At 40.6% G+C, this 24,990-nt stretch overlaps 1 protein-coding gene across 1 annotated transcript in view; it reads right to left on the bottom strand.

The window, feature by feature from the left end:
- The window catches only part of TRPM5 (transient receptor potential cation channel subfamily M member 5), a 36,905-nt gene extending 32,770 nt beyond the window's left edge, over nucleotides 1-4,135 (bottom strand). Inside the window, exons 1-3 of the mRNA XM_063158643.1 lie at nucleotides 3,985-4,135; nucleotides 2,842-3,022; nucleotides 1,462-1,628 (exon numbers count right to left, since the gene is read on the bottom strand). Of these exons, the coding sequence (XP_063014713.1) occupies nucleotides 1,462-1,628; nucleotides 2,842-3,022; nucleotides 3,985-4,110 (474 nt within the window). The 5' untranslated portion in view covers nucleotides 4,111-4,135. The remainder of the gene's footprint in view (nucleotides 1-1,461; nucleotides 1,629-2,841; nucleotides 3,023-3,984) is intronic.
- Between the last annotated feature and the right edge of the window lie 20,855 nt (nucleotides 4,136-24,990).

Below are 24,990 nucleotides of genomic sequence, written 5' to 3'. Positions count from 1 at the left end.
TAGGTTTTCCTACATAAAGAAACTAAATCCCATCTGCTTTACTACAACATGAGCAATCCGCTGATTTCAGGTCTTGTTTTTCTCCTTGCTAGTGGGGGTTGTTAGCCCTATTTTATACAACAAGCTGCTTGTGTTAGTGCCAAATATAGAGAGAGTTGGGTTTAGATCAACATCCCTGTCTGTAGTTCCTTTGTCTTTAAGTTACTGACTAAAAACCAAAATATCTTTGGGTGTAAGCTGTGCCAGAAGTCATAGGGTCAAGAATGCTCTTTGCAAAATATCCCTTGACAAAAAATTTGGGATTTAGTTGAAGGGGAGAAAATAAAAAGAGCATGCACTTGTTTTGTAGCTGCTGATAGGAAAAGATCCAGATGCATTTTCATCACTTGGCCTAGAAGGGAGGTGAAATAGTTTGCATTTGCAAACTTTCCTGAACCAAATTCACAAACACGATGAACCAAATTCTTTCCTTTGAGGCCTTTTTGGCCCGGTTGCCACACAAATAGGTTAAAGTCTTCCAGCTAAAGAGTCCCACCTGGTAGAGCACACAGGTAGCTGTCATTGGCAAAAAAAAAAAAAAAAAAAAAAAAGACCAATGCCAATAAGTTGCTGGTATGGTCTGGCTAGGTGTCTCAGCCTCTAGCTGGTACTTTCAGGCCTGTGTGAGAGAACAACTAAGCATGAATTCAAAGGGCTATCTTTGTCATTTGTTTCTTGGCTTCTGCAGGGTATAAATAGTACCGAGAAACTGTCATTCACTGTCATTAAACACCTATTTTGTTGTTATAATATTCCACTTAGGACAGACTGTATATCCAGTGACAGAAGGGAATGCTATTTCTTTTTTTTCTCTCCACTTTTGTGTCCATTCAGCAGCAACGCTTTCAGCAACAGTTTTGTTGGGTGAGGTTATTTATTTGTTGGTGTGTTGTTTCTGTTTTCTTCCCAAGAACTTTGATCCCCCTGACCCAGTTTGAGGATTCCCTATAACTAGGTGAAATCCTGCATGGCTGGTATTTTTAGCCTGTTGTATTGAGCAAGTTTTTGTGTATTAAATAACAATTCATTGGCTACTTAAAGAAAAATTTGTCCTGGAATATTTACGTCTGGTGTCTCATAATAGAAAATATGCTTTTTGCAGTGTTTATGTAATAGCTAGGAGTAAGTGCTTCTGCAGTAAGTGGACAAGGGAGAAATCCATGCAAAGTCCCTTATTCTGGGACATTTTCTTGACGTTCAAACCTGTGCTGCTCGCTTTTCTGATGCCTAATGCTGCCACCCGCTGGGCACGAAGGGCACAGAATCATCCAACAATCCTTGAGCTCTGTTTCTGCATCCTCCCAAAACACAGCTGTTTGTTTGTTTGTTTCTTTAAAGTTACATCAAAGTTGTTCTGTCAATGAGTTACAAATTCTGTAAGGGTGTGGCTTCCATCCGAACAACGGACTAAGAGAGCAGTACCTTTGTGTTTTCCAGGATTTCTCTGTGCTGGATTTCCCTGAGTGAAGCTATTCCTATGGCAATCACACTCAGGGTGGACGAGGTGCTGGCCAGGGCAAGGTCTCGCACTGCTTGCACCAAGTGCCTTGTCACTCCCACACGCAGAGCACTGGTGAAAATCCAGGCGCCTGAAATGGTGTTTAAAAAGCTGTCAGGGAATTTCTTTGTATTGCAATGTGTTTGTGTGTCAAGTAGCATTACTTACAGTACTGGATTTAAGGGGTTTTTTAAAAATAGATAAAGTGAAGGCAGGTCTTGATGGAATATAGCTTTTAGAATTAAAATACATGCAAAGTAAATAAGACTTTAATAAGGGAAACAAGAAGAAATTGTGAGCTCAAGCAAACATTCTTCGTATATCATGTGATGCAACGTGGCCATCTTTACTCTGATGTTAATATGCTCATCAAGAATGCTGTGTCCACTCTGGAGTTACTCACCGGCTACATGTGAGCAGAAACATCCCTGTACCAGGTTTACAAGGGAGAGGAAAGGGGCAGAGTCAGGGAAGTTGTTGACTTGAATTGAGGCCTAAAAAGTCCCATGCAGTCACCTCTTAGCAGAAGAGCTCAGGTGTAACCTGCCTAAACTGGAGTTCTTCTGTTTTAGTGGAGCATGAATTCTTCAGGATAATAGAATTTAGAGCAGTGTTGTTACAGTGACAAGGAATTTGGAGAACCCTAGGTAAAAAGCAAGCTGACCATTTTCAAATAAGTAACATAAAAAAATTGGGAATCCTGATGCTGCCCAGTCTGAAGTACAGAAAGATGGAGGTAGAGAATATCTGTGTGGCACAAAAGTACCAAAAAGAGCTCTGGTACTGGGCTGTCTCATTACAAAAAGCAAAACTGGTACAATCTTGTCTGGAGCACTGAAGTTAACCAAGAGCTTGCTGTGAAATGCTCACAGATATTTTCACTGTATTTTGCAAGTGAGAATGCAGAAATTCTTTTTTTTAACTTAAGTTCACTCTTGTTGAAGTCAAATTGTTCTGCTCTCCTCAGAATTATCTTGTTATGGCACAAAAGAGGGGCAGTTGTATTTGGTCCCATTTTGATGCTATATTTCTAGTGTCACCTCTGAGGGAATAATATCAGGTAATTTCACATTTCAGAAATGGTTACCTAGAGTGATTTGCTTTGAAAGAACTTATTTTTGCTACTGTAATACAATAATTTTCACTTTCAAAGGCATTTACATGTAGGTTGCATTCAGCAAAGTCTTGAATTTTCAAAAATAATTGTGTGAGCAGGCCCATTGTAATTTCCAGATCACTGGGGTCTAGGTGTGAGAATATCCATCAGGAATACAAATTTCTTCTTTGAAGCCTAAAGCACTCACCTGTGCTTTCAGCTGCCTTTATAAATCCTTTCTTTAAGGTGTCCCGTAGCCAAGGCTTCATCTGAAAATCTTCTTCTCCCCCTACTAAAGAGATAACCAAATTGGGGGCCGGTAGATTCCATTTGTTGAGCATAACTTCAAATATAATTCCAGGGTGAATGGTACTCTGGACCTTCATAAACTTCAACAAATACAAGAAAAACCCAATGAATAACAACAGCATGGAAAAATACAGTAAAGGGTCTGTTCATGGTAAATGCAGAGGGAAATTATCATCAACTTGGATATTTAAGAAAAAAATATTTGAGCAAGATTTGACGGAGAACTGAATAGTTGAATTAACTTAGCAGACTTTTGTATAATTGCTACCTCACTAATTGGGTCAGTTCCATGGGTTAGTCCTGTGTTGCAGACTGACAAATCACAGTCTCCCTTACAGCTTTCTCTTGAATTGCCTTCAGTTTCATGGCAGCCTAGGAAAGCCAACAAATTCTGTAGGTGTTTTTTGTTTCTGCAAAAGCTGAAGTATTTACCTGATTTCATATCTGTTTTTTGAGGACACGTTACATGAATCTACTGCTCCTTCCAATTCTGTATATATTTCGCTTTTCTGCTTAAGACTCAATGCTGAAACTATGGTGAAACCTTGGGGTAGACTTTAGGAATTCCTAGGAATTCCTTCTGCTCTAGTACTAACTTGTGCATGGGACTAGTGAGGAGGTGGGTTAGTCCACATACATCCCTCTCTGCATATCAGCAGAACAGAGAGAGAGCTTTAAGGAAAACCTTTAAACAGCTCAAAAGAATGTTTAAAATGTCAAAATCCATAGTGTTTAATTTTTGGTGGGTTCAACCAGGGAAAGATACAAAATGAAGGAAGCAGGGCACAAAACTGATTTTTCTTTTAAAGAGAAAAGTGATCACCTGTACTTGTGTCATGTAATTGCAAATCAGGTGATTGATTTCTGAATATTAAAAGGCCATGGTTTAGATCACATTAATGTTCAGGAAGGCATGGTCCTCACTTGGGGCATAATGTGGTGTCTCATTCTGTGGCACATCGACCCTCACTGTTGCAGACTCTGCATTTACTGCTAAGAGCAGCAGTACTGTAAAAGGGTTAAAACTCCTCAGTGCCCGTACCTTTCCATGGTTCTTCCCAGAAGCTGTGAAGTCTATTTCTCCTATACAGTAAGGGAATTCTCTTTTGAAGGCTTCCTCTTTGTCACTGCTGCAGAGCTTGGTTTCCATTTCCACCATTGAATTCATAAGGTGATGGAGCACCAGAGGACCAAGATGTTCACTGACATGACAGAAAGTTGACAAATGAAAAGTCATGTAAACTGGGGAGGCCACAAAATCCATTAAAACATATCTAGATGAGGTTTTAGCCAAATGTTTTACTTTTTTTACTATCATGCCTGTAATGGTTAGCTAATATTGGAGGTCTTTTTACCAAATGTCAGATGCTGCATACAGAAGGCAGATTCCCCACCAGCACTGTGTAACCAAAGGTCTAAAAAGGCACAAAGAAATAGGGCTTCCTGAGCTCTCATTCAGCAGACAGAAAGCTGAGATGCAAAGTGCAAGATCCTGCAATCGCAAGGCCAAAGGTGGCCCTGATTCTACAAAAGAGGAAGAGGAGTCTCAGCCAGCAGCTCTTTCAAGCAAGAGCGGAGCAGTGTCAGTGGCTGTGTCATGGTTTCTTGCTGTCACTGTGCCTCAGGCTGCTCTGACCCATCTCACCTGAGTGCTCAATGCCCCAGTGGTGACGTTGTGTTTGTCTGGAGATGCTTTGGGAGAGGTTTGCTCTCTGCCTCCTGCAGGAATAGGCTGTTTATTGTGAGCCCAAGTGTTTAAGGCCAGGCTGTCCTGGAGCAAAGGTCATACAGCCAGAGCTGCTCTTCTGCATTGCATGAGACACTGGAAAGGTCTGCCTGCTTTTCCTGTGTTCCAGTTTGACTGAACTGACAGAATTATGATCTGAAAAATACAGATTTTAATTTGTATGCCTTATTTTGATTCTTTTCAAAACAAAAGCAATGAAATAGCTCTCTCCCCTCTGCCTTCAGCTGCGTGTTGAGCTACATAGTCTTTTAAAAAAATTCTTGTGGCACTAAGCCAGCAATGGTAATCAAGACTGCATTAATTTTTATTTATTTCCTAGTCTGAGAGCTTTGCTGTGGGATTGAGAGCATGTCAAACCAGCATGTCTCTTGTGGGTCTATTAGGATGCTCCAGCAGAGGGAGCAAGCCCTCTAGCCATTCCCTTGGGCTGGGAAGCTCTTGGGATCCTGAATCCTGGCTGCTTCACCTGTTCCCTTGGGCTGGGAAGCCTTGGGACCCTGAATCCCGGCTGCTTCACCACAGCTGCCTCTGTATTCTCTTCTGTCTGCTGTGAAAACGTTGTTTTTTCCTATGAGTTGCTTTTCCCCTATGAAGAGAGGCTAAGGTCCCTCTCACGATTTGCTTCCCCTGCAGCTATGTCACACTTTTGTATCCAGCCCCAAACTCCTGTCAGAGATCACTGCTTGAAAGAGTCTTGTTCTCATTCTCCCTGCCTGCGTGCTGCTCCCTTCTGGAGAGAACAGTGGTTACTGTGAACACTCAGATGCCAGACCAGTCAGGTTAAGTCTTACCTAAGAGAATTTCTCTTGGCTCTTCAATAGGGGTAGTCACAGCAGAGCCCACCTTCTTGTCTGTGTCCAGTTTTCCACAGGAGAACTGGCTTTATCTCTTAAGACCATTGAAAAGAATATTATGGGAAAAATAGTTAATATTAGAGTAATAATAACATATTACTTATTATTTATTGCTTATTATTATTATTTATGTAGAAATCAATTTCTGGAACTTGATGACAGAACAGAGGATTTGATTAGAAACAAAACTGCTCAGTACTGAATTTCCAGGGTACTTCAGTCACTGTTCATCACTGTCCTAGATAGCACACATTTATTTATAGCAACACACAAGCAATGAACTTGAAATAGACAGCTATTTACAAAATAATCCAATGGTTAATTTGTCCTCAAGTGATTCATTTTAAGTCCAGTTATCCATGACTTCTCTTCTGGAATGAAGACACTGGGCTGCTGAGGTTTTTAGGGCACATTCTTGTGTTTGGGTAATTAATTATTTTTTTCCCCAGAAATAGCACATTATTATTGTATTTTCAGTTTAGGGATTCTGGTTCTCAGTGGTAGTGAAAAGGAGTGTAGGAGGCAAAAATAGGTAAAGTGCAGAAACAGAAGCTTTGTTCACAAGCTTTTATAAGTCTGGAAAGTGAGGAAAGCACCTGTTAACTGGCAGCTACATGAGGAAGAATTTCTTTACTCTGCAGGTGGCTGAGCACTGGACAGATTGTCCAGAGAGGGTGTGGGGTCTCCCTCAGTGGAGACACTCAAGGACCATCTGGACACAGTCCTGTACCATGTGCTCTGGGATGACCCTGCCTGAGCAGGGAGGTTGGACCAGATGTCCCACCGTGGTCCCTTCCAGCCTGACTGTTCTGTGATTCTGTTTTATTATGAACAGTGCAAAATCCTTGGTGCATAAGATGTGTCCATGGGGTTCTCAAACACAGAGTGACCATGTCTGGTGTTTCGTTTCCTCCCGCTATGAGCTGTCTCAGCTTCTGCAGTGTAACCCCTCCCTGTCAGGGGCAGGATCATCAAGGATCTGCCTGGGGGCTGCCTCTCACCTTGCCCCCACTTTGCTCTGCAGTGCAGCTTCGGTCCCCACCCATCAGTCAGCTCATGGATTGTGTTGTGTCCCTGGTGGGTGCTCAGGGCAGGATATCACCAGCCCTGTCATTTCCTCCTGGATTGTCAACACTGCTGTTCTTAAAAAGCATGTGGGTATCTCACCCAAAGTCCTCCAACAAGCAAAGTAAGCATGGATCAGCAAACTGTGTGATGTAATCATGGTTAATCAGAACATCTGTCTCCTGGGTTTAATTCAGTCTTGTTTGGCTTGGTTTCAGCTTTCACATGGGACTCTGGTGGTTTCAGGGGCTATTGCTCAGAGACTTGAGGCAGTACTAGACTGCAAGTGTGTCAGGTCACAGTAATTGGGTTGGATCTCTGTGCTGGAAGTCACAGCATACCACTGCAGCCAGCTCAGCCACTGATGTCACTGCAACGTCACACGGGGGTTAACTGTGAGGGGCTGGATAAACCTGTGCCTTGGGACAGAATAGACAGAAGGAGGAGGAGAGTCCAAGCACTTTTTGGATGAAAACCAATGGGGGATGATATTTCATCATTTTCTCACTTTTACGTGTACAATTTTTGATCAAACTTTTTAGAGATTTCCAGCATTTCTTTTATCCTGTTATTTAAAGGTTTTTCCTCTGCATTATCTAAGAGAATGCCATTGTATTAAATTTAATTAAAGGATTGTTTAAATGTAAGTAACCTGAAAAACTTCAGAGGTAAGGGAAAAAAAAAAAGCCCTCACAAAAATCTTGTCTGTCGCAACATGTGCATTCATATTTTAAATTTTGTGTATATATCAAGAAATCTTTAGTTCTGGTTCAGATTTAAGTACATGTATTTCTGTTTAGGCTGCTGCTACATATCTAAGTTTGTAGGTCAAATTCTGTCCTAGATGTTCCATCAACTACAAATACAAACATCTATGGGAAGAATGTACCTCTAATGATTACCAGATTTGAAATATAATCTAGGAAACTATTTCTAACTAGCAAAGCAAGTTAAGACAATTATGAGGAAAAGACAATTGCCAGTTGCACCTACATATGGAAATGTGAGTCAATGTCATTTACATTAGGGATGGCCTGCTTAAATCATTCCAGGTGACAGCCAGCCTTGTGATTCATTATTTTTTTAACCTCATAAACAGGAGTTGTAAGAGTTGTAACATTATATGAACCAGTGACGCTGGAGCTTGCAAGTCCTAATGCTCTTCATTCCTTCCTTTTGTATGGTCCTGAGTTGATTTCAGCACTCGAGATTTCTGGGATGTAGGAAATTGCCAGGGAGGCATCACTCCAGGGGGCAGTTGTGATGGCTCTGGGGAAGCTCCACAAGGAGAATCCTTGCAGAGATTCCTTTCTAAAGGATTTATTCAGAAAAAGTGTTGAGAACAGGGCTACAGGGAAACATTTTGATTCCTGTGTTCCCCCTTTTCTCTACTTTCCTCCCTCCTGTCTCTGCTTCCTCTGGCCTTCCCCTGCCATGCCTTTCTCCTACAGCTTCTCTCAGTGTGTCCCCCAGCTTTCCACTGTCTCTTTCACCCTACTCCACTGTGAGTGTGCATCCCTACTTCCTTGTGTGGTAACACAGGACAGGTTGTTCCCCTCCAGAGGGTGAGAAGAATGTGGGTCTGCTTCACCCTCCCTTTAGATTTTACCCAGGATTAGGCTATGTCCATGGGAGGAAGAGAGGTCAAATTTGAGGCTTGCAAACATGTCTCTTGAAAATGGGCCCAGCCAAGGGATGGTTTGACCTCAGTTGTTGTCTTCCAGGGCAATGGTTCCATTAAGAGAGTAGGTGTGTGGCAGTCATTAGCTCTCCTGACTTAGAAGCACTAAGAATTCTCCTTCATACCTGAATGCTGATCAGCAGGCTGGGACACACCCTGACTGAATCACAGCAGATTCCTTCACCCACTCACGGTGTACATCTGAATAATTAGGTGAAATGATTAAATATAGTAATGCAGTATTGTTAATGCTAAACCGGTCACAAACCCTGCCCTTAGCTTCAGTGGCAGATGAGGCAAACCTATTGATTTATAAACTTGCAAGTCTGCTCTCATGTGCAGCAAAAGAGAACTACACCAGTTCCTGTGTCCTTGCTGGAGCAGGGTGAGCTAGCAATCCCAGCAAAAAAGAAGCCTCAATTATTGGTCAGAAAAGAAGAGGGCTCACACAAATTGAAGTGGGTGGTAAGGGGGAAAACTCCATGAAGACCAGTGCAAGGAACTTCACTTGGGCAGGAACAGTCAGCTTCCAGCCCAGGTAACGGGATCCCTTCTGCTGAACTGCAGCCCTGATGGGAAGGACCTGAGGGTTACAGGCAGAGCAGATGTGAGTAATGCTGCGCTGGTCCTGCAAGAGAGAAATGACACCTGGGAGAGCTTAAACAGCCTGTGTGAAGTGACTCAGCTGCTCATCAGAACAGCTTTTTAACTGCAATATCATGTGTGGATTTGGGTGCCAGGCCTCAGGGGAATTACAGACCAGGTGGAGGAGGTTTGAGCTAGGGCAAAGAGCAGCTGAGAACTTGTGCTAAAAGAGAAGGAAAGCTTGGACAAATTAGAATTGTGCTACCAAAAGCAGGGAAAAATAGAGGGAGACAATAGAGAATTTAATGGTCTGCCAGTGCAAAAGGATGATAGAGAAAATTTGTTGTTTGTATTTGTGGTTAGGATAGCAAGGAGCCGGCTCAAGGGAAGAATGGTGTCAGGGCTGTGCAGGGGTACAGCAGTTACCACACTCTGAGAAAGACTTCCTTGGAAAGGATGAAAGCCTTTCTCTGCTGGGTAGGGAACAAGGAGAGCAACCAGGCAGCAGCTCTTGATTGCAATGGCATCTCTCTGTTGTGACCCAAAGAACTTGACCTTAAACCCTCAGAGCTGGATCTGCAGCTCTGATCCTTGAGATACACATACACTTATGTAACTTTTCCAGTGGAAATGCTCCTGCTGATTTTATTGCAAGTACTCACTCCAGGAAAACTACATCAGTGAGTTCACTGGGCCAGCACCAGCAACAGTGTAATGGAATTATTTGCTTCCAGTAGTAGCTGCATTTTCATTCCTGATTTGAATTAAAACTTACTAAATATGAAGAACAAAGCTGATGCAGAGGATCAGAATAAAGAATACCAGAGAAGTGATGGGCACAGTAAAGACTGCAAATGTCATATACAGTTCCAGCATGTGCTTGAAAAGTGAATTGGATGGACTTTACCTGGTGTGCACATATAAGTGTGAAGAAACAAAACCAGTACTTAAATCAGGGTTAAATGCAGTGAAGAAAGGGAGGTATAGCAAGGTATTAACTAGGATCCAGGAAGGGAAAAATATCTGTAATTGTTGTGGGAATATAAAAATATAAAATAAATGCATATATATCTGTGTGAGAAACTGATGTACATACATCTGTGTGCAATTACAAACATTATCTTACTTATTTTGCAGCTTTGGAAAATGTTTCTCAGGAATTAGCACATTCAAATTCCAGTAGAATGCATGAAACATTTCTGCCTAATGACAAAGCAGAATCATGTGCCATGATTGCCAAGGAATTGCTAAATAAAGTGTAAAGACCTGGGGGTGGTGAAACACACCAGCAGAAATCATGGCCAGCTGTCCTGCACAGGGCTTCGTCATGCCTGTAGCAAATAAATCTCTGAGCATGGCACAAATACAACAAGAGGACAAAAGAAACATGACTGTCAAGGCAAGTCCAGCTTGAATTATGCTGTGCTACACCTCTCTCACATTCAGACAGGAGGGCTAAGGAAAGCCAGCCAGAGATGAGACCTGGAGGGATACAAAAATGACCTATGGGAAGGTTTCTCCATAGTTTGGCTAGGACAGAGACAGAGAGAGGCTAGTTCAGGTAGATAACCTTGGGAATGTGTTCAGTAACCAGAGCTTTTATGAGTTTGCAGACACAGGGCCAGACAGGAAATCAGGAACTTGAATTAAAACCGTGGGGAGAAGTGAAGCATTGAGGTATCCTAGTAAAACAGAGAGGGTTTAAGTATGTTTATGTGAATTGACCCCATCAGGGTTGTCAGTTTCCTTTCTAGAACTGCATTTGCTAAAGAACGTTCTATCAAGTAATTCCTCTTTTCTGTGTCTGTGCATAGTCAAAAATCAGAACAACTGAATGAAGAGGGAAAGAATGATTTAAAAATCTTGATCAACAGAAGCAATCTATAAATAAATGTGTGGGAAGAGAGTCTTGTTACTGAAGCAGTGTAGGCTTTGTTTGAACATTTCAAGGGTATGGCTCTGGAGCAGGATCCTTCCTGCAATTGCCAGGACACGAGGATGTGAAGCAAACCAAGCATTCAAAGGAGCCTTCCCACTGTTTTCTAGGAAAGTGGTAGTGCTTTGGTTTGGGTAGGGTTAGCACTGAGTCTTTAACAAATTAATGTACAAAATGCTAATGCAAATATAGGTTCTCAGTCTTTTTTGTTTCTGTCTTCATTTGTTTAACAAAGTAAAGAGGACTGGAGGCTATTTGAATAATGTACTTTCAGTGAATCCGCAGAAATTTGCATATGGATGTCAGCCAGCAAATTTCATAGAAGTGGATTTCTTCTGGGGAGAAAACCTGAGAGGGTGGAGAGGTGATGAAAGGGAAACGTAGATCCGGGGAAGAGAACAATGTAAGGAGCAGATGGATCTGAGGAGGGACAGCGCACAGCAAGGCTGCTGGATGGAAACAAAGGAATTGGCAGGGCTTGCACAGCACGATGTGCATGGGCTGTGGGGGAAGGCTGACACGGCTTCAAATGCTCCTGGACCTTCCCTGCTCTGTTCCCACAGCATGGCATGGTACTTTGAAGCTGTGCCAGCACAGCTCCTTGTGTGGCCTCACAGTGAATCAGACTGAGTTCACATAAAAAGAACTCGATTTTGCCAGGTCATTTTTCAGCAAAATCGGTTCACTGATGTGGTGTACAGCACGCTACACAACTCTCTGGAAATAATGTGTTGAGAAACCACAGCCATAGTTCATGCTGAAAGAAAATACAAGAAATTTGGGGTAGTTCCAATTCAAAACAAGTGCTTCAGGAAGGGCAATGCATAAGGCGGACAAAACTAGACCTGAACATTTTAGTTGAAACTGGATTGTGCATGGACATGGGTAAATAAATACTGTTAAAAGCAAAAGATGCAAAAATACAATTGAAAGCCAAAACATTAGAAAATAAAAAGGACTGCCACTTGGGAAATGGAAAGACTTGAAACAACTTAGAGTGGTTTCCCCCAGTTCAGCTTGTTAGGATCTTAATATATCATACTTGGAGAATCTGCAAAAGTTCACAAATGTTTCTCTTCATGCCAACAGCTGACTTCACAAAATTAACTCCTACCATTAAGCTCATACCAATGTTTACAAGCTATGCTAAAATAATCTCTTTACTTTTTTTCCAGTTTGTCATCTGTGCAGTTTTTTTTTTCAATTTCGTGCCTGCAGATATGCATTCTTGTATGGAGAAGAGCAGTTTTTACAGTGGAAAAACCCCTTTGCTGTGTTTCCTTGTGTGGCTACTTTCATGGTCTCATGTTTACAAGAGCTTGCTCAGTGCTTCAGGCAAATTTTGTGAGCTCGAAGGGGAAGTATATTCAAAACTAAGAAGCTCTTTTGCATAAGCTGTATACAAAATATACATTGAGAATTCAAAGCCTTAGGAAAATAACTTAGTTTGCTTTTTCTCTTAAATATAACAACACTGCAGACACAGTTCTGAAGTTAGTACATTGTGCACAAACAGTATTGGCAAAATGGTTTATCAAATGTTCTAAGTTTTCCCTTTATTAAATACAAATACTCTCTCTGTCTTTTCCAATAACTGCACAACTGAAATTGCATTTGGATGTGTCTGGGACTTGCAGGAAACCTTGGACCTCAGCACCTGAGTTCACTGGGTGTGTTGTACCTTTAGAAATCAGACCCACTGAATGCCCTATGATTTTTCTTTTAATCGTTTCAGGTTTCCTGCATATAGCAGAAATTCAGGTTTTCTGCATATAGCAAGCCTGCCAACCCTACATTTTTAAGTGTATGCCTATTTCCCACTACAAGGAAGCCTGTTTTTCTTTTTTCTTGTGAATAGTAGTGATGTTTAACCCACAGCTGCAGCAAATCACAGTCAATTTGCTCTTTGGCTGTCTGTTAAAAAAAAAGAGCAAAATCCACAAGGATGAACATGTAACCTCTAGCTAATGACAGAATGCAAGCAAAAAAAAAATAAAAAATTAAGAAGTCACTTTCTCACTTGCTGCACCTCTTGTAAAACAACTAAAAACAACAACTATATAGAATTATGCAAACTTAATCCAAATTAATACAAGGTTAAAAAGTAGCTATAGAGATGTGTAATTTCTGCTATTGCTATCAGTAGTCCTGCTTCCTATTCCACATTGACTATGATTCTAATATTGATGAAACTAAAAGATATGTATCTGCATAATAGTAAATATAAAACTGAAATAGGTTACATACTCACCTGGGGTGGTACTAATTGCCAGGTAGTGTTTACTTTTAAGAAGATCTTTAAAAGCCTGTTTTGAAGACAATAGACTTAGTACTCTGAGAATGCGTGTAACTCATTCTATTGACATGAGCAGCTCCCTTGAGCTGCCCCTTAGAACAAAAAAGAAACACAAAGTTGAAATAATTTACCAAAAACCAGCATGGTTTTGACTGTTATAATTTATTGACTTTATTTTTCAAATTCACTGGGCTTTCCAAGATGAAGAATTAATGAAGAACAAATTTAGCCAAGCTCTGGTTTAGCAGCATTTTTGGCTGTGTTCCCTGTGATCCTGACTGAATATAGAATCTTTACAGACATTTACTGCCTTTTATCAGAGACCATCAAATAAAGGGGGCTTTTTCTACCTTAATTCTCTCATCCAGCATTTAGATAATCTGCTGTTCTGAATGCAATCTTATAAAATCAAAATTGCATGAAAAATTTAGAAAAGCAAATATTAGAACAAACACAGAACTGCAGACATCATTTGCACCCCAAGATACTGCTGAGTATCTGGGTATACTGCAAGGATCAGCTAAATACCTGAGCCTGTTAAGATTATTCCTAGTGCAAGCTAAAAATTACCTGAACAGTGGAGAGTGCACTAGCGGAATGCTGCTGGTGTCTAATAGAAGAGCAGGGCAAACACAGTAAGTCAGCTACCATTTATCTGAGGTAACCAAATTACTGAACAGAAAAAACACTGCTGAAAGTGATTGTGGACAAAGGATAGCAACAACTAACTTGTGAAATTACTGCCAGATATTCTTAAAATTTACATGTACTTCATTATTCAGGGGGAAGAGAGAGTGGCAATGATTTGTGTATGCTGCAGATGATTACTGAAAAATTATAAAGGGGGGAGAAAATGTGGATTAAGCAATGATCCCTTCTTGGGTGAATCACAAGCATCTCTTAACATACACAGAATATTTTGTGATCCTACCTGCTGGCTGTCCTCTGCAGCAGGCATGGCCATCCATCTGCAGGGCTGGAGATGCTCTGAGGTGGCTTTTATTTGCTGCTGCTCCCTTTTCCTGTTTGGGAAGATGAAGATGTTGCCAGTTTACCTATCACACTGGTCCCTATGACAATGAAAGTAAACGTTGCTGCTGTAGAATGGTATCCACAGCTCTTTGGGATGGAAATAAGCTCTGTGAAATGGATGGAGATGCAAATAATTAGCACTTCTCTCCAGCAGTGGAGGAGCATAGAGGTATCAGGAGCAAACAAGCAGGAGTAGACTTAACTGTGAATGTATTTTCTAAATTACTTTCCAAATTTTTGCAATAATTGAATGTTGAGTAAATGCACCAGTAACTATTCCTTCATTCCCTTTGAGAAGAGTCGTGTGCTTTCCCAAGCTACAGAAATCTTGAACAAATTTCCCAAAGCACAGGTTTGCAGTCAAGGTCCTCTCTTAATGATTTAGGTTTCCAAAGCAACTTATCCTCACTGATAACTTCACTTGAAAGTGAATTTGTTTAAGGATTTATTCTGTATTTAGAGTACAAAATTATATCACAATGCTTCCTTAGGTAACTTGCCTGTGGGCCTTTCTTGATATGTAACAGACCACATTTGGTATGAATTATTGCAACTCAGTGGACTGCTGTGAATAAAAGACACTTTGAAGAAATCAAAGATATGCCCAACTCTTTCATGATTATAGTAATGTGTTTCTTCAAATATTTTTGTCCTTCACTATTAAAATGAATGGTATGATTCCTATATGTTTGTACTGGGGCTTTGGGTTTTATTGTATATATGCCATAAATATTATCAGTCCTTAGAACAGATTTTGCTGTTTTCATAGTCTTTAAATTCACCTTTCTTCTGCGAGTGTGCACTCCTTTGTGCTTTTGTTTCTAAAACACTTTTAAAATGTACCTCTGATACATCCCTTTGATGAGACTATAAAATGACATGAAGCAGTAAGATATCCAAATTCTATCTGTTCAAGAGAGCAGCAGATTTCATTTTTCTCACAATAAGCCATGTAATAATTCTGAATTGCTTAAAAATTTCCTTTGTACCTCTATATGTCAGTATTTTTAACTATCCATATTTCTGTAAATGCTTGTATTTCTAGGAATATAATTGTGATAAGTTCCATAACATTACCGTCATAAAAAGTCTTTGATCTTTGTTACAGCAGAGACAGTTGCTTGAAGTGTAAAACCCTGAAATTAAGCAGGACCTTAATCAAGAAATGTTCTCTGAAAGTGCTGAAGTTAGTGGCTGTTTTTGTCCAGGCTTGAGTAATGGTTTGTCAGAAAGCAGGAGGTGCAGGGACTGTGGAAGTCACATCCCAAGCAGAAGTTTCCCTCCAATTTAGACATGAGTGGTTTCCTTATTTTAATCTGCAGTTAATGTGCATTTCTGGGTCTGAGGATAAACTGTACCAGATTAAGACCATCTCAGTCCCTCCTGGGCTATGACTCTGCAAGTGCCTCTGTTGAAATCCTGCATGTTTTTATCATTCTAAGTACTATTTAAACATCAGGATGCTGCCAGGTTAGTTTTTATTTGTGTCTTCTCCCTTCTGCTCAAAACAGGTGTGTTTATTATTAACCCATTATTAAAAAAAAACAAAACATTCCCCAGACAGTTCCATTAACTTTTCTGGAGAATCCTAGTAGGATTTACTGGCCACTCTGATCCATCATGACACCTGTACATCTATCTCCCTTCCTGGTAGCCTTCCAGCCTTAGTGCCAATCTGCTAAGAGGGAAATAATTCTTGAGTGTGAAGATTCATAATTAATTACTATCTTACAGATGCTTCAGATTAAAAATCTTGTAAGCTGCTACATGCACCTGCAAATTCATGACGCTGTTTATTCAGCTCTTTCCACTGCCTTGCTCACTCTGCCACTGTATGTGCAATGAATTATTCCTTTATCTTATAGGGTGGAACTTTCATTGGAATGTTAGTTGCATTAAACTGTGTCTTCTAACATAAAATTTGATGTTTTGCATCCTCAGCAGATTCCCACTTCTCCCCTTCTGATTATCAAAACCAGCCATGGATGTGGTGATGGGCTGTATTTGGGGGAGGGAGTGGAAGAGGGGGTGTGTGCAATGGCTGGCCTCCAACTCCAAAAATCAGGGTTATCAGTGACACTGAAGTATTTTACTATGTAGCTGATAAGCCAGGTAATGCTCCTTTCCAAATCTGTTCAGGTGGTGAAGTTTCACCAAGAGCAAATGCAAGAAAGAATCTCTGTATATATGGCATAGTTTTATATATATATATATATATATATATATATATATATATATATATATATGTAATATACTATAAATATATGATAATATACGATAATATACAATACTATAATATAATATAATATATATTACATAATCTCTATATATGCCAACAGTTAAAGCACTCATTCAAGTCCGTCTTTCCATTCAAAACATGTCTTGATTAAGAATTCCAGTGTTCTATTTGCACACCAGAATTTTGTGCAGTTTTCCAAAGAATCCCTGCCTTTATAGTGATTGCTGCTGCTTCTCTTCTTCCCCAGCAAATCCGAGTGCTTGACCTGCAATCACGTTTATCATCGCAGCTACAAAGGAGGACAGTGCCATTATCCCATTTACAAAGTGACAACCTGAGGCACAAATAAGAACAGTGTCACAAGAGAGGTCACACAGGAAGTCTGTGGGAGAACTGGCTGCTGAACTCTGGCCATCCAAGTCCGAGGTCAGAGACTGCAGCTTTTCTCTTTGATGGGGGACTGAAAATGCTTTCATAAATTCAATGTATTTACAAGAGTTTGATCCTTTCTTTGCCAGCTTCCTATTATTCATTATTCAAATATGGATAATGTATCAAGTTAGTACAATTATTCTTTCTTTTTTGTAATGTGAAAAATATTTTTATTTAATTTGACATTTATTTAGTAGGAGGAATTATAAGCGTTAGGAAAATCTTTGTCTATTACGAGGAATAGCTACCAAAGAAAATGAGGCAAAACATTTGTGGCCTTTTAAGCCAGACCAGATGAACTTGACACTTTAGCCACTAGAGGGAACTCCAGGAATAGAATATATAGAAACAAACTACAAAAAACATTTGAAGCATTAGGTGTCTTTAAAGAAAAACAAAAAAGCTCTGCAGACCAAAGTGTTTGCTTATAATGAGGTCTGAAATAATTGCAAACATGAGTTAACTAATTATTTTTAAAATTTGGTCAAGAAAAAACAACTTTTCTGCTGGTAAGATATGACTTCGGTGGGTTGTTTCCTCTTCACCTGACTTAGTGAGGTTAGCACATCAGCTTTGAAGATTTGAAGATGTAGATGAAGTAATTTACCAGTAAGGTTATGGATTGTTCTTTTGGGCAGTACAAAGCAAATGCAGCTATTCTCTTTCCAGAGTTTCTGAGAAGAAAGTGATTTGGACGTGGTGCAGAGAGTCTGAAATCAGTAACCTCCTTTCCCACTGGGTGGTACTTGAGCAGAGCCCTCGAGTGATGTCAAATTTTAACAGCAGTTTAATAGCCCAGTTAACAAATGTTAATGCCTTGCTATGCATGCAAATGGTCGCTAAAAAGTAATTGTGCTACAGCCTGGGTCACTGGATTTGTGATTAGCCATCAAACAGGGAGATGATGAGGGTGCTCTAATGTTCCCTTTTCCACTTCCACAAAAATACAGAGGGAGCTGTGGTGTTCTTCACACACAAAGTTTTGGGGCTCCACAAGCTCAGCAAGCTTCAGCTTTAGCATTTGCACTGTAAAACACAAAATCCAACTGGGCTTTTGAGACACTGGAGATGAGGACACTGAGATAAGAATTGCAATTAACCCAATTAGAAAAAGGTCAGGCATATCTCTAGAATTTGGCATTAAATCACAATTATGGAACAGGTTAAAACAATTTTTGCAAGACTTTAAATTATGTTCCATTGTTTAGCTTTACCTATTAGAATGGTCCTAGCGAAGTGAAAACTTATTTTGTGAGATGAAAGCAACCTGAAATTCCAGTTTGGCAGAGCTGATTGTTGCACAGGTCTCCTGTGGTCTGTCCACTGAGTTTTATAGTTTCCAATTTGTTTGCCTTGAGAGGTTACTTGTGTAAAAAAAGGTGCAGTGGGAGGGGAGGGGACATTGCTGGTATTTGTTCTTTGCTTGTGGTTGGGGTTTTTTAAGCATTAGAAAGCTTTTTGATGGATTACTGTTTGAAAAACCTTTGATTCTCCCATAGAGTTGGCATTAAATTCTTTGCATTGCACAAGACCTCCCAGTGAACTACCTGCAATTAAGACATTCAGCTGCAGGCTTTACTGTCAGACAGATGATGCTTGACATCACAAGTGGGTTGGCAAGTGGGTCCTGCTGAAGAAGAATGATTATCTGTCCCATGCCATTCCTTACACGTGAGGTAGGATATTATATGTTACAGATTAACGTGGTCACAGGCAGGAAGTGTTCCTGGACCAGGAAGAGATTTGGTGATACCCAGTGATTTCTTTCTCAGCTGCTGAGAGTGAAACCCTTTCTGAAATGCCAGGACATCCTTTCATGAAGAGCAGTCCTCTCCATAAGCAACCATGGGGCAAAAAAATTGGGGGTTATTTCAGAATCTCAGTTAACTCATTTGGAGCTTGCTCAGCAGTGTTATTTGGTGCTGATTTTAGCCTAACAGAGAGAAGGTTTGCGACTAATGTGAGGAGGAGAATTTGCTTTTGATGCAAGAAAGTGATGTAACAATCTCTTCATTTGGAGAATGCTGTTAGTCACTCTGCCCTCAGACGTGCTGGCCTGGGTAAGAATGTGCACTCAGGATCCTGTGTGGCATCGGTGAGCAAGCAAACCCTTCTGAGTCTCACCTGCTCCTGAGACTGAAATACACCACCTCTGAAACAACGGTGAAAATGAATGTTCCAAGGTGTTGTCAGCCTCTTTAGCTTTCTCTTTTGGAGTAGTACATAAAAGAATCTTTTTCAGTTACAAAAATTGCTGGAAAATTATCTACATTAAAGAACTCAGGAGGACAGGACACTATGGGCAACTGCTGAAACAGACTGGATCCATGTATGGATCTACAAGTGTGTCTGGAGCAAGATCTCCTAAAGCTATTCTCTCTTAGCTTTCCCAAGTTCTAGATTTTTATTTTTCCTACTGCTGCTTTGTTGAAGAATGCAAGTAGGTTGGTGGCAGGAAGAAAATGTTGCGAGGGACTTTTCAAGCTGTGATGCACCAACATAGTTCAGTTACAATTCTAGCACCACTTTCTTATTTTTTTTCTTAATGCCTGTGAGCCATTCAAGGGCTCTGCCCTGAAGTCCTGTTCCTAAACAAGTAAACTTTTAGAGCCTGAATTCTTCAGACTCACACGTGGAAGATTTTGGTCAGCCAGAAAGCAGATAAGAGAGGCAAACACTGTAGAAAAAATTTTTATTTTTAGTGATGGAAACCAAAATTCCATTTGGCTGGTTCTAGCCTTTTGTATAAATTAATGTTCCTTAACAAAAGAAATTAAGAGTCTACCAAGGTTTTTACCTCAGTCTTTAATGGCAACCTCTCTTCTCACAGCTCTCGAGTGGATGGACAGCAGGATGGGGACTGGGGGAGCAAAGTCCCTCCCACTGCAATAAAGATCAGGTTCTGGACCACCAGAGGAACCTGAATATACAGAAGCCCATGGGACCTGATGAGATGCATGCCAGGGAATGAGGGAATTGGCTGACACAGCTGCCAAGCCCCTCTCTGTGATACTGGGATAGTCCTGGCTGTCAGGTGAAGTGTCATGTGGCTGGAAAAAGGGAAATATTGCACACATCTGGGAGGACCTGTTTTCCTCACCTTTGTGCTTGGGAAGATCCTGGAACAGATCCTCATAAAAGCTCTGCTAAGGCAGGGAGGTGATGTGAGGCAGCCAGCAAGGCTTCACCCAGGGCTGATCCTGCCTGACCAGCCTTCTGTGATGGAATGCCAACGTCAGTGGACAAGGCAAGGGAAACAGGAATATCATTTGACAGGAAGGAATGTCATTTATCTGGATTTCTGTAGAGCCTTTGGCATGGTCCCTCCCAACATCCTTCTCTCTAAATTGGAGACTGATTCAATGGCTAGTCTGTGAGGTGAATAAGGAATTGTCTGGATAGCTGCATCCAGAGGGTAGAGATCAATGGCTCAGAGTTCCCAATGTGTTTGAAAACAAAACAGAAAGTGTTTGTGAGGCATAAGCCTAAATAAATATTCTCAGAGTCTTTCTTTGCTTTACAACTTCAAACCTGAGCATTGGTGGACAGTAAATTCTTTCCCAGAACAGCAGCAATATGCTTTAAAATCCCATGGAGCAATGTAAACACATGAAGTAAATGTAGCCATAACCCTGCACTCAGCTAGCATTCACAGAGATAATGCTAATCAGGGATGTCAGCAGGGCTGCATGGCCTCCATACGCCAGATATCTGGTGCATGCCACTCGCTATCTCCTGCAGGGCTGCTTCTCTCTGCTGCCCAGATTCCTGAGCAGACTGCATCCACTGCTCAAAATAACCCATCAGTAAAGGAGGGAAGGAATTAAAGGACACTTCAAACTTTCTGAGTAGAATATCTGCTCTTTTCTGTCTGCTCCATCTGTTTGAAAGTGGCTGGCAGGAAAGCAGACTGCATAAACACCTGCTGGAAGTGTGTCTTTTTGGCAGTGATTAGTCTACTAAGGAAGTGATTAATTAATGTGATCTCTGACTTATGAAAAGTTGATGGTCAGTGTTTTGGGACATACTGCAGTTTGGAATACACTCTCTGTACCTGGAGTTTCTGCTGGTGTGCTGAGTTCTTTGACTAGCAATGCCTGCCAACAGGGAAAATCTGCAGGATTTGCACAGGGGAAGGAAGCATGGATGTATTCAAGAGCCTGTAGCAAAGATTTTGCTTAAACTTAAAACCTGAAGTTAATTTGCATAAAGGCACACAAGTTGTATATTAATAGATTTAGAATTATTATAAATAATGATAAATGAAATTACCAAGGTGTCCAATGGAAAATGTCTACACGTACTCATAAAATTATTCTTATTGGAAATTTGATGAATGAATGAAAACCTACATATGTCTCTCCATCTACCTAGTGAACTGGCTAAGCCATAGTCTTCCCAGGATTTAGAAAGTGAAGCAAACCCTTGTGTCTCTTTCCCTTGCTTTTGTTTTGAATCTTAAGGCTGAGGTTTATTGGTCTACCATGTTATTGTTGTGGTTTCAAACTGTTGTTTTTGTCTGAGGTCTAAGTACTTAGTTATTTTATAGCTTTTAATAGAAATGTTTTTAAAGTAATGACAAGTCTGTGAGCAGAATTTTTAAATTTAATTTAATTTAAATTTTTTAATTGATACCTTGCTATATGAAAATATATAAACAATCTAGAACTTTATTAGTTCAAGTGACAATTACCTTCACCATTGACTGTGTTTTATAATGATCTACTCAATCAAAATGTGGATTCTCCAGGAAACTGAACACAACCAAATATTTACTCTACTCCAAGAAAAAGAGTTAAAAAATTGAGACAACACAACTCTCTCTTTCCTTTCCTTGAAAGCTGATATTTAACATGTCTCCTACTGTAGCTGGGCAGAAATTGAAGTGGCATTAGAAAAAAACACCCAAAGGTAATTCAAACAAAAACCATCCCACAAAGTAATCTAACAGCAAACAAGAAGATTCCCATGCCAGAAGTGGTGAAACCTGTAATTGCAACGTGCTAAAGGCTTTCAGAGGACAGAGAACATTCAGACACAAACTCTTTGAGTCTAAGCTTCCACAGGGGAGAAATCAGCCAAAAGATCAAGGTGCCTCTAACTGGCTGCAGCCATTCCTGCCTGTAAACCTTCATCAGTGACTGAGCAGTGTGGTGCTGCATGGTGCTCTGGCAGGCACAAAGTGAAAATGCAGCGTGTCAGGGGCACACCTGTCACTGCAGGCAGATATTGCTCATAACTTGGTACAGGATGACACAAAGAGGCCCAGGATGGTACAAGCGTTTTTGATCAAAAAAGCCTTTAACTAATAATTTACTAGTCTTGCTCCAATTAAATTTCTAAAATTGGGAGCTTTGCCACCAGTTTCACTGTATTATCATCATTCTATAGTGACTTGTGATATCTCATGTTTAGAATCACCGCCCTCTTAAAGACATAAGGATTTAAAACAGTTCTTGCAAACTTGAATTAAAATATACTGGGTGTTACTAATTTCACTGCAGTTGTGTAAATACTCAAAGTAGACTATTACTATTACTATTATTCCAAGAAACAATTCAACACAGTAGTTCCGCCTTAATATTTATAACCCACATCCTCTTTATTCAACATATCTTCCTACCTTCTTCACTATCAAAGCCTAGATACCAAGCTCCATAAATATATTTGAACACTCATCTCCCTCTTCTTCCCATTTTTAACTCTTTCATATATACACCACACTCATTTTTTTCTTTTCTTCCACTTAATATAATTCTGTTGTTTTATAAAATAAACATGATTAAGATCAAGAAGATCAAGACAAGGCAACTTAAGAAGGGGAAAAAAAGGGAATTTCCATTACTATGTTAAAATATGCATCTTGAAAACGTTGCAAATTAATATACAATTTTAGCAACTTAATATACATTAAAGATAATTGTACCCTGGATTCTCATCACTAAGTAGTCATTTATTTGACACTTCTATTTAAGTATGCTCTTGCTTTCACCTGTGCCAGACATGTTTTACCATTTAGTACCTTGAACAAGCTGGCAATCATCTAACAATATGATTTTTTGCTACATAAAACAAATTATATCATTTATCATCAACACACTTAAAATGTAAATTTTGATTAATTCCTTGACTCTGGGAAAAGGTCTTGAAATATTACCTAAATCCTAATTTTAAATACTTCAACATTCCTTTATTTGTGACAATTCTTTGAAATATTTAGCCAGCATTGGAATTCCAACCTAAAACCTTAGGAAAATATTTCTGTCCTGAAAAACAATTCAATATATTAGGATGTGGAATATATTTGAGATTTTTTTTCTTTTAAAGTAAAAAAAATATTGAAACAAATTTTGGTTCTTTGGAACAGTTTCTCACTGACCACTGAAGATCAAATTTAGATCTTCCCAATTTTCCTCCCTGTTCAGTCATTTAAGTATATAGTACCCCATAACTTTTCTTTTGCAAGGACACTGCATAAGTAATGCAGAAATTCCATTTTCCTAGGTTCAGATAGAGTGAAGTTTCTGTTCTCTGTTTTGTTAATCAGTGGATAAATAACAACATTATGCCACAATATTTTTTAAAGATTTTGACAAGTTTTATGAAGAAAACATCATTTTTGTATGAACATACAGCCTCTTGTTTGGCTGAACTCTGTGTGTTATATTTTGCAGCTTGCTCCAGGATAACCCAGACAATGTTATGTTGGTCTATAAAACAAAGCGGAACACTTACATAAAGAAACACATTTGTTAGCTTTATTATCAAGACTTTATCAGGCTGGCCCTCAAACAGTGAACCTTCAAGGGTAGTGGTGACATTCTTTCTTCCATTAGCCATTTTTCTTGCAGGAAAGAACAGTTCCTCAAAATAGAAGAATCAGGCTCTATTTTAACCTGGTGCAGGAAATTTTTCCTCTGAAATGCTGTTTTTATTGAGCTGGTTTGTTCTTCATGCTCTGGTGGAGGGGGGGAAAACCTGGTTAGGACATTGTTGGTTTAGAAACAAGTTTTTCAAAGTCTCATTTTAACACTTCTGGTTTTGTATTCCTAAGATGGAGCCAGATCCCTCAGGGTTGTAAATAAGTACAAGAGCCCACTGGTTTTTCTTGTTTACACTGGTGGAGGATCTTGCCTGGTTCCCCTACAATTCTCCCCTACAATTTGTGCAGCCTGACATTTGAATGGAGCTGCAATTAGAAGGGTTGTTTTCGTTTAACTTTATTTAGCACCTTATCTCCCTGTAACATTCTTGTCCGGGTACCAGTATCAACCATGAACTCAACATAGCTCTTACTAGTGCTGTTCTATTTTGAGCTGGAAGAAAAAACCCACCAGTCCAGATCAAAGAGCACCTTTCCCTTCTCTCTGGGAATAGGAATTGTTAACTAATTGGCGCACCAAAGTCACAGTAGATTGATTCACAGCACAGTTATGGGAGGCGTAACTAACTCCACCACACAGGAAAGTTATCCAGGGCCTCAGAATGACCTGGTCTCGATGGCCAAACATATGCAACTTTCCACAAAAGCCAGAACGATGCTGGTGAGGGACCCAGCTTGTAGAGGATGCAGTTCTGCAGGACTGCGTTTGCTGAGTTCTACTGTTTCCCCAGTCCTTCAGGTATTCACTGCCTTTGGTTAAAATAACACAAAGGACTGCGAGACCAGTTCTTTTGGCTCATCGTTCTTGTTACTCATTTTAAAAAGAGCCTCCTCGAGAATTCAAACTCTGGCAGAGCTCTGCTGCTCCCAGGTGCTGAAATTCTGCAAAAAGGAGTGGAGCGGCAGGTGCAGAAGGCTTCAGAGGTCCTAAATCTGAAGTGAGGGGTTGTACCCCAGCATCTCAAGCCACCCACTGCCACAGCTCTGGGAAACACTGGAGCGGCAGAGAAGGCAGGGAAGTCTGCTGGGCTGCTGGAAGGCTGTTCCCTGCCCTCTGCCCTGGCAGCTCCTCACACAGGTGAGAGGCGGCCTGCACGCAGCCATAGCGGTGACAGGCACAGGCGCTGCAGGCGAAGGTCAGCAGCGAGGACAGCGACACTCGCAGCGCAGCCCGGGGATGCTCCGGCCGCGGCCGGGCAGGGGAGCGGCAGCCGCGGGCAGCGCCTCCCGCCGGGCGGCTCCGGGACTGCGCCGGGCCCGCCCCCGCCTCCCGCACCTTTCCCGGCCGGAGCCGCCCC

This window comes from Melospiza melodia, chromosome 6, assembly GCF_035770615.1.
Source record: "Melospiza melodia melodia isolate bMelMel2 chromosome 6, bMelMel2.pri, whole genome shotgun sequence".
NCBI classification, from domain to species: domain Eukaryota; kingdom Metazoa; phylum Chordata; class Aves; order Passeriformes; family Passerellidae; genus Melospiza; species Melospiza melodia.
Note: the sequence above shows the minus strand (reverse complement) of the source record. Positions and strands in the feature narration are given on the sequence as shown.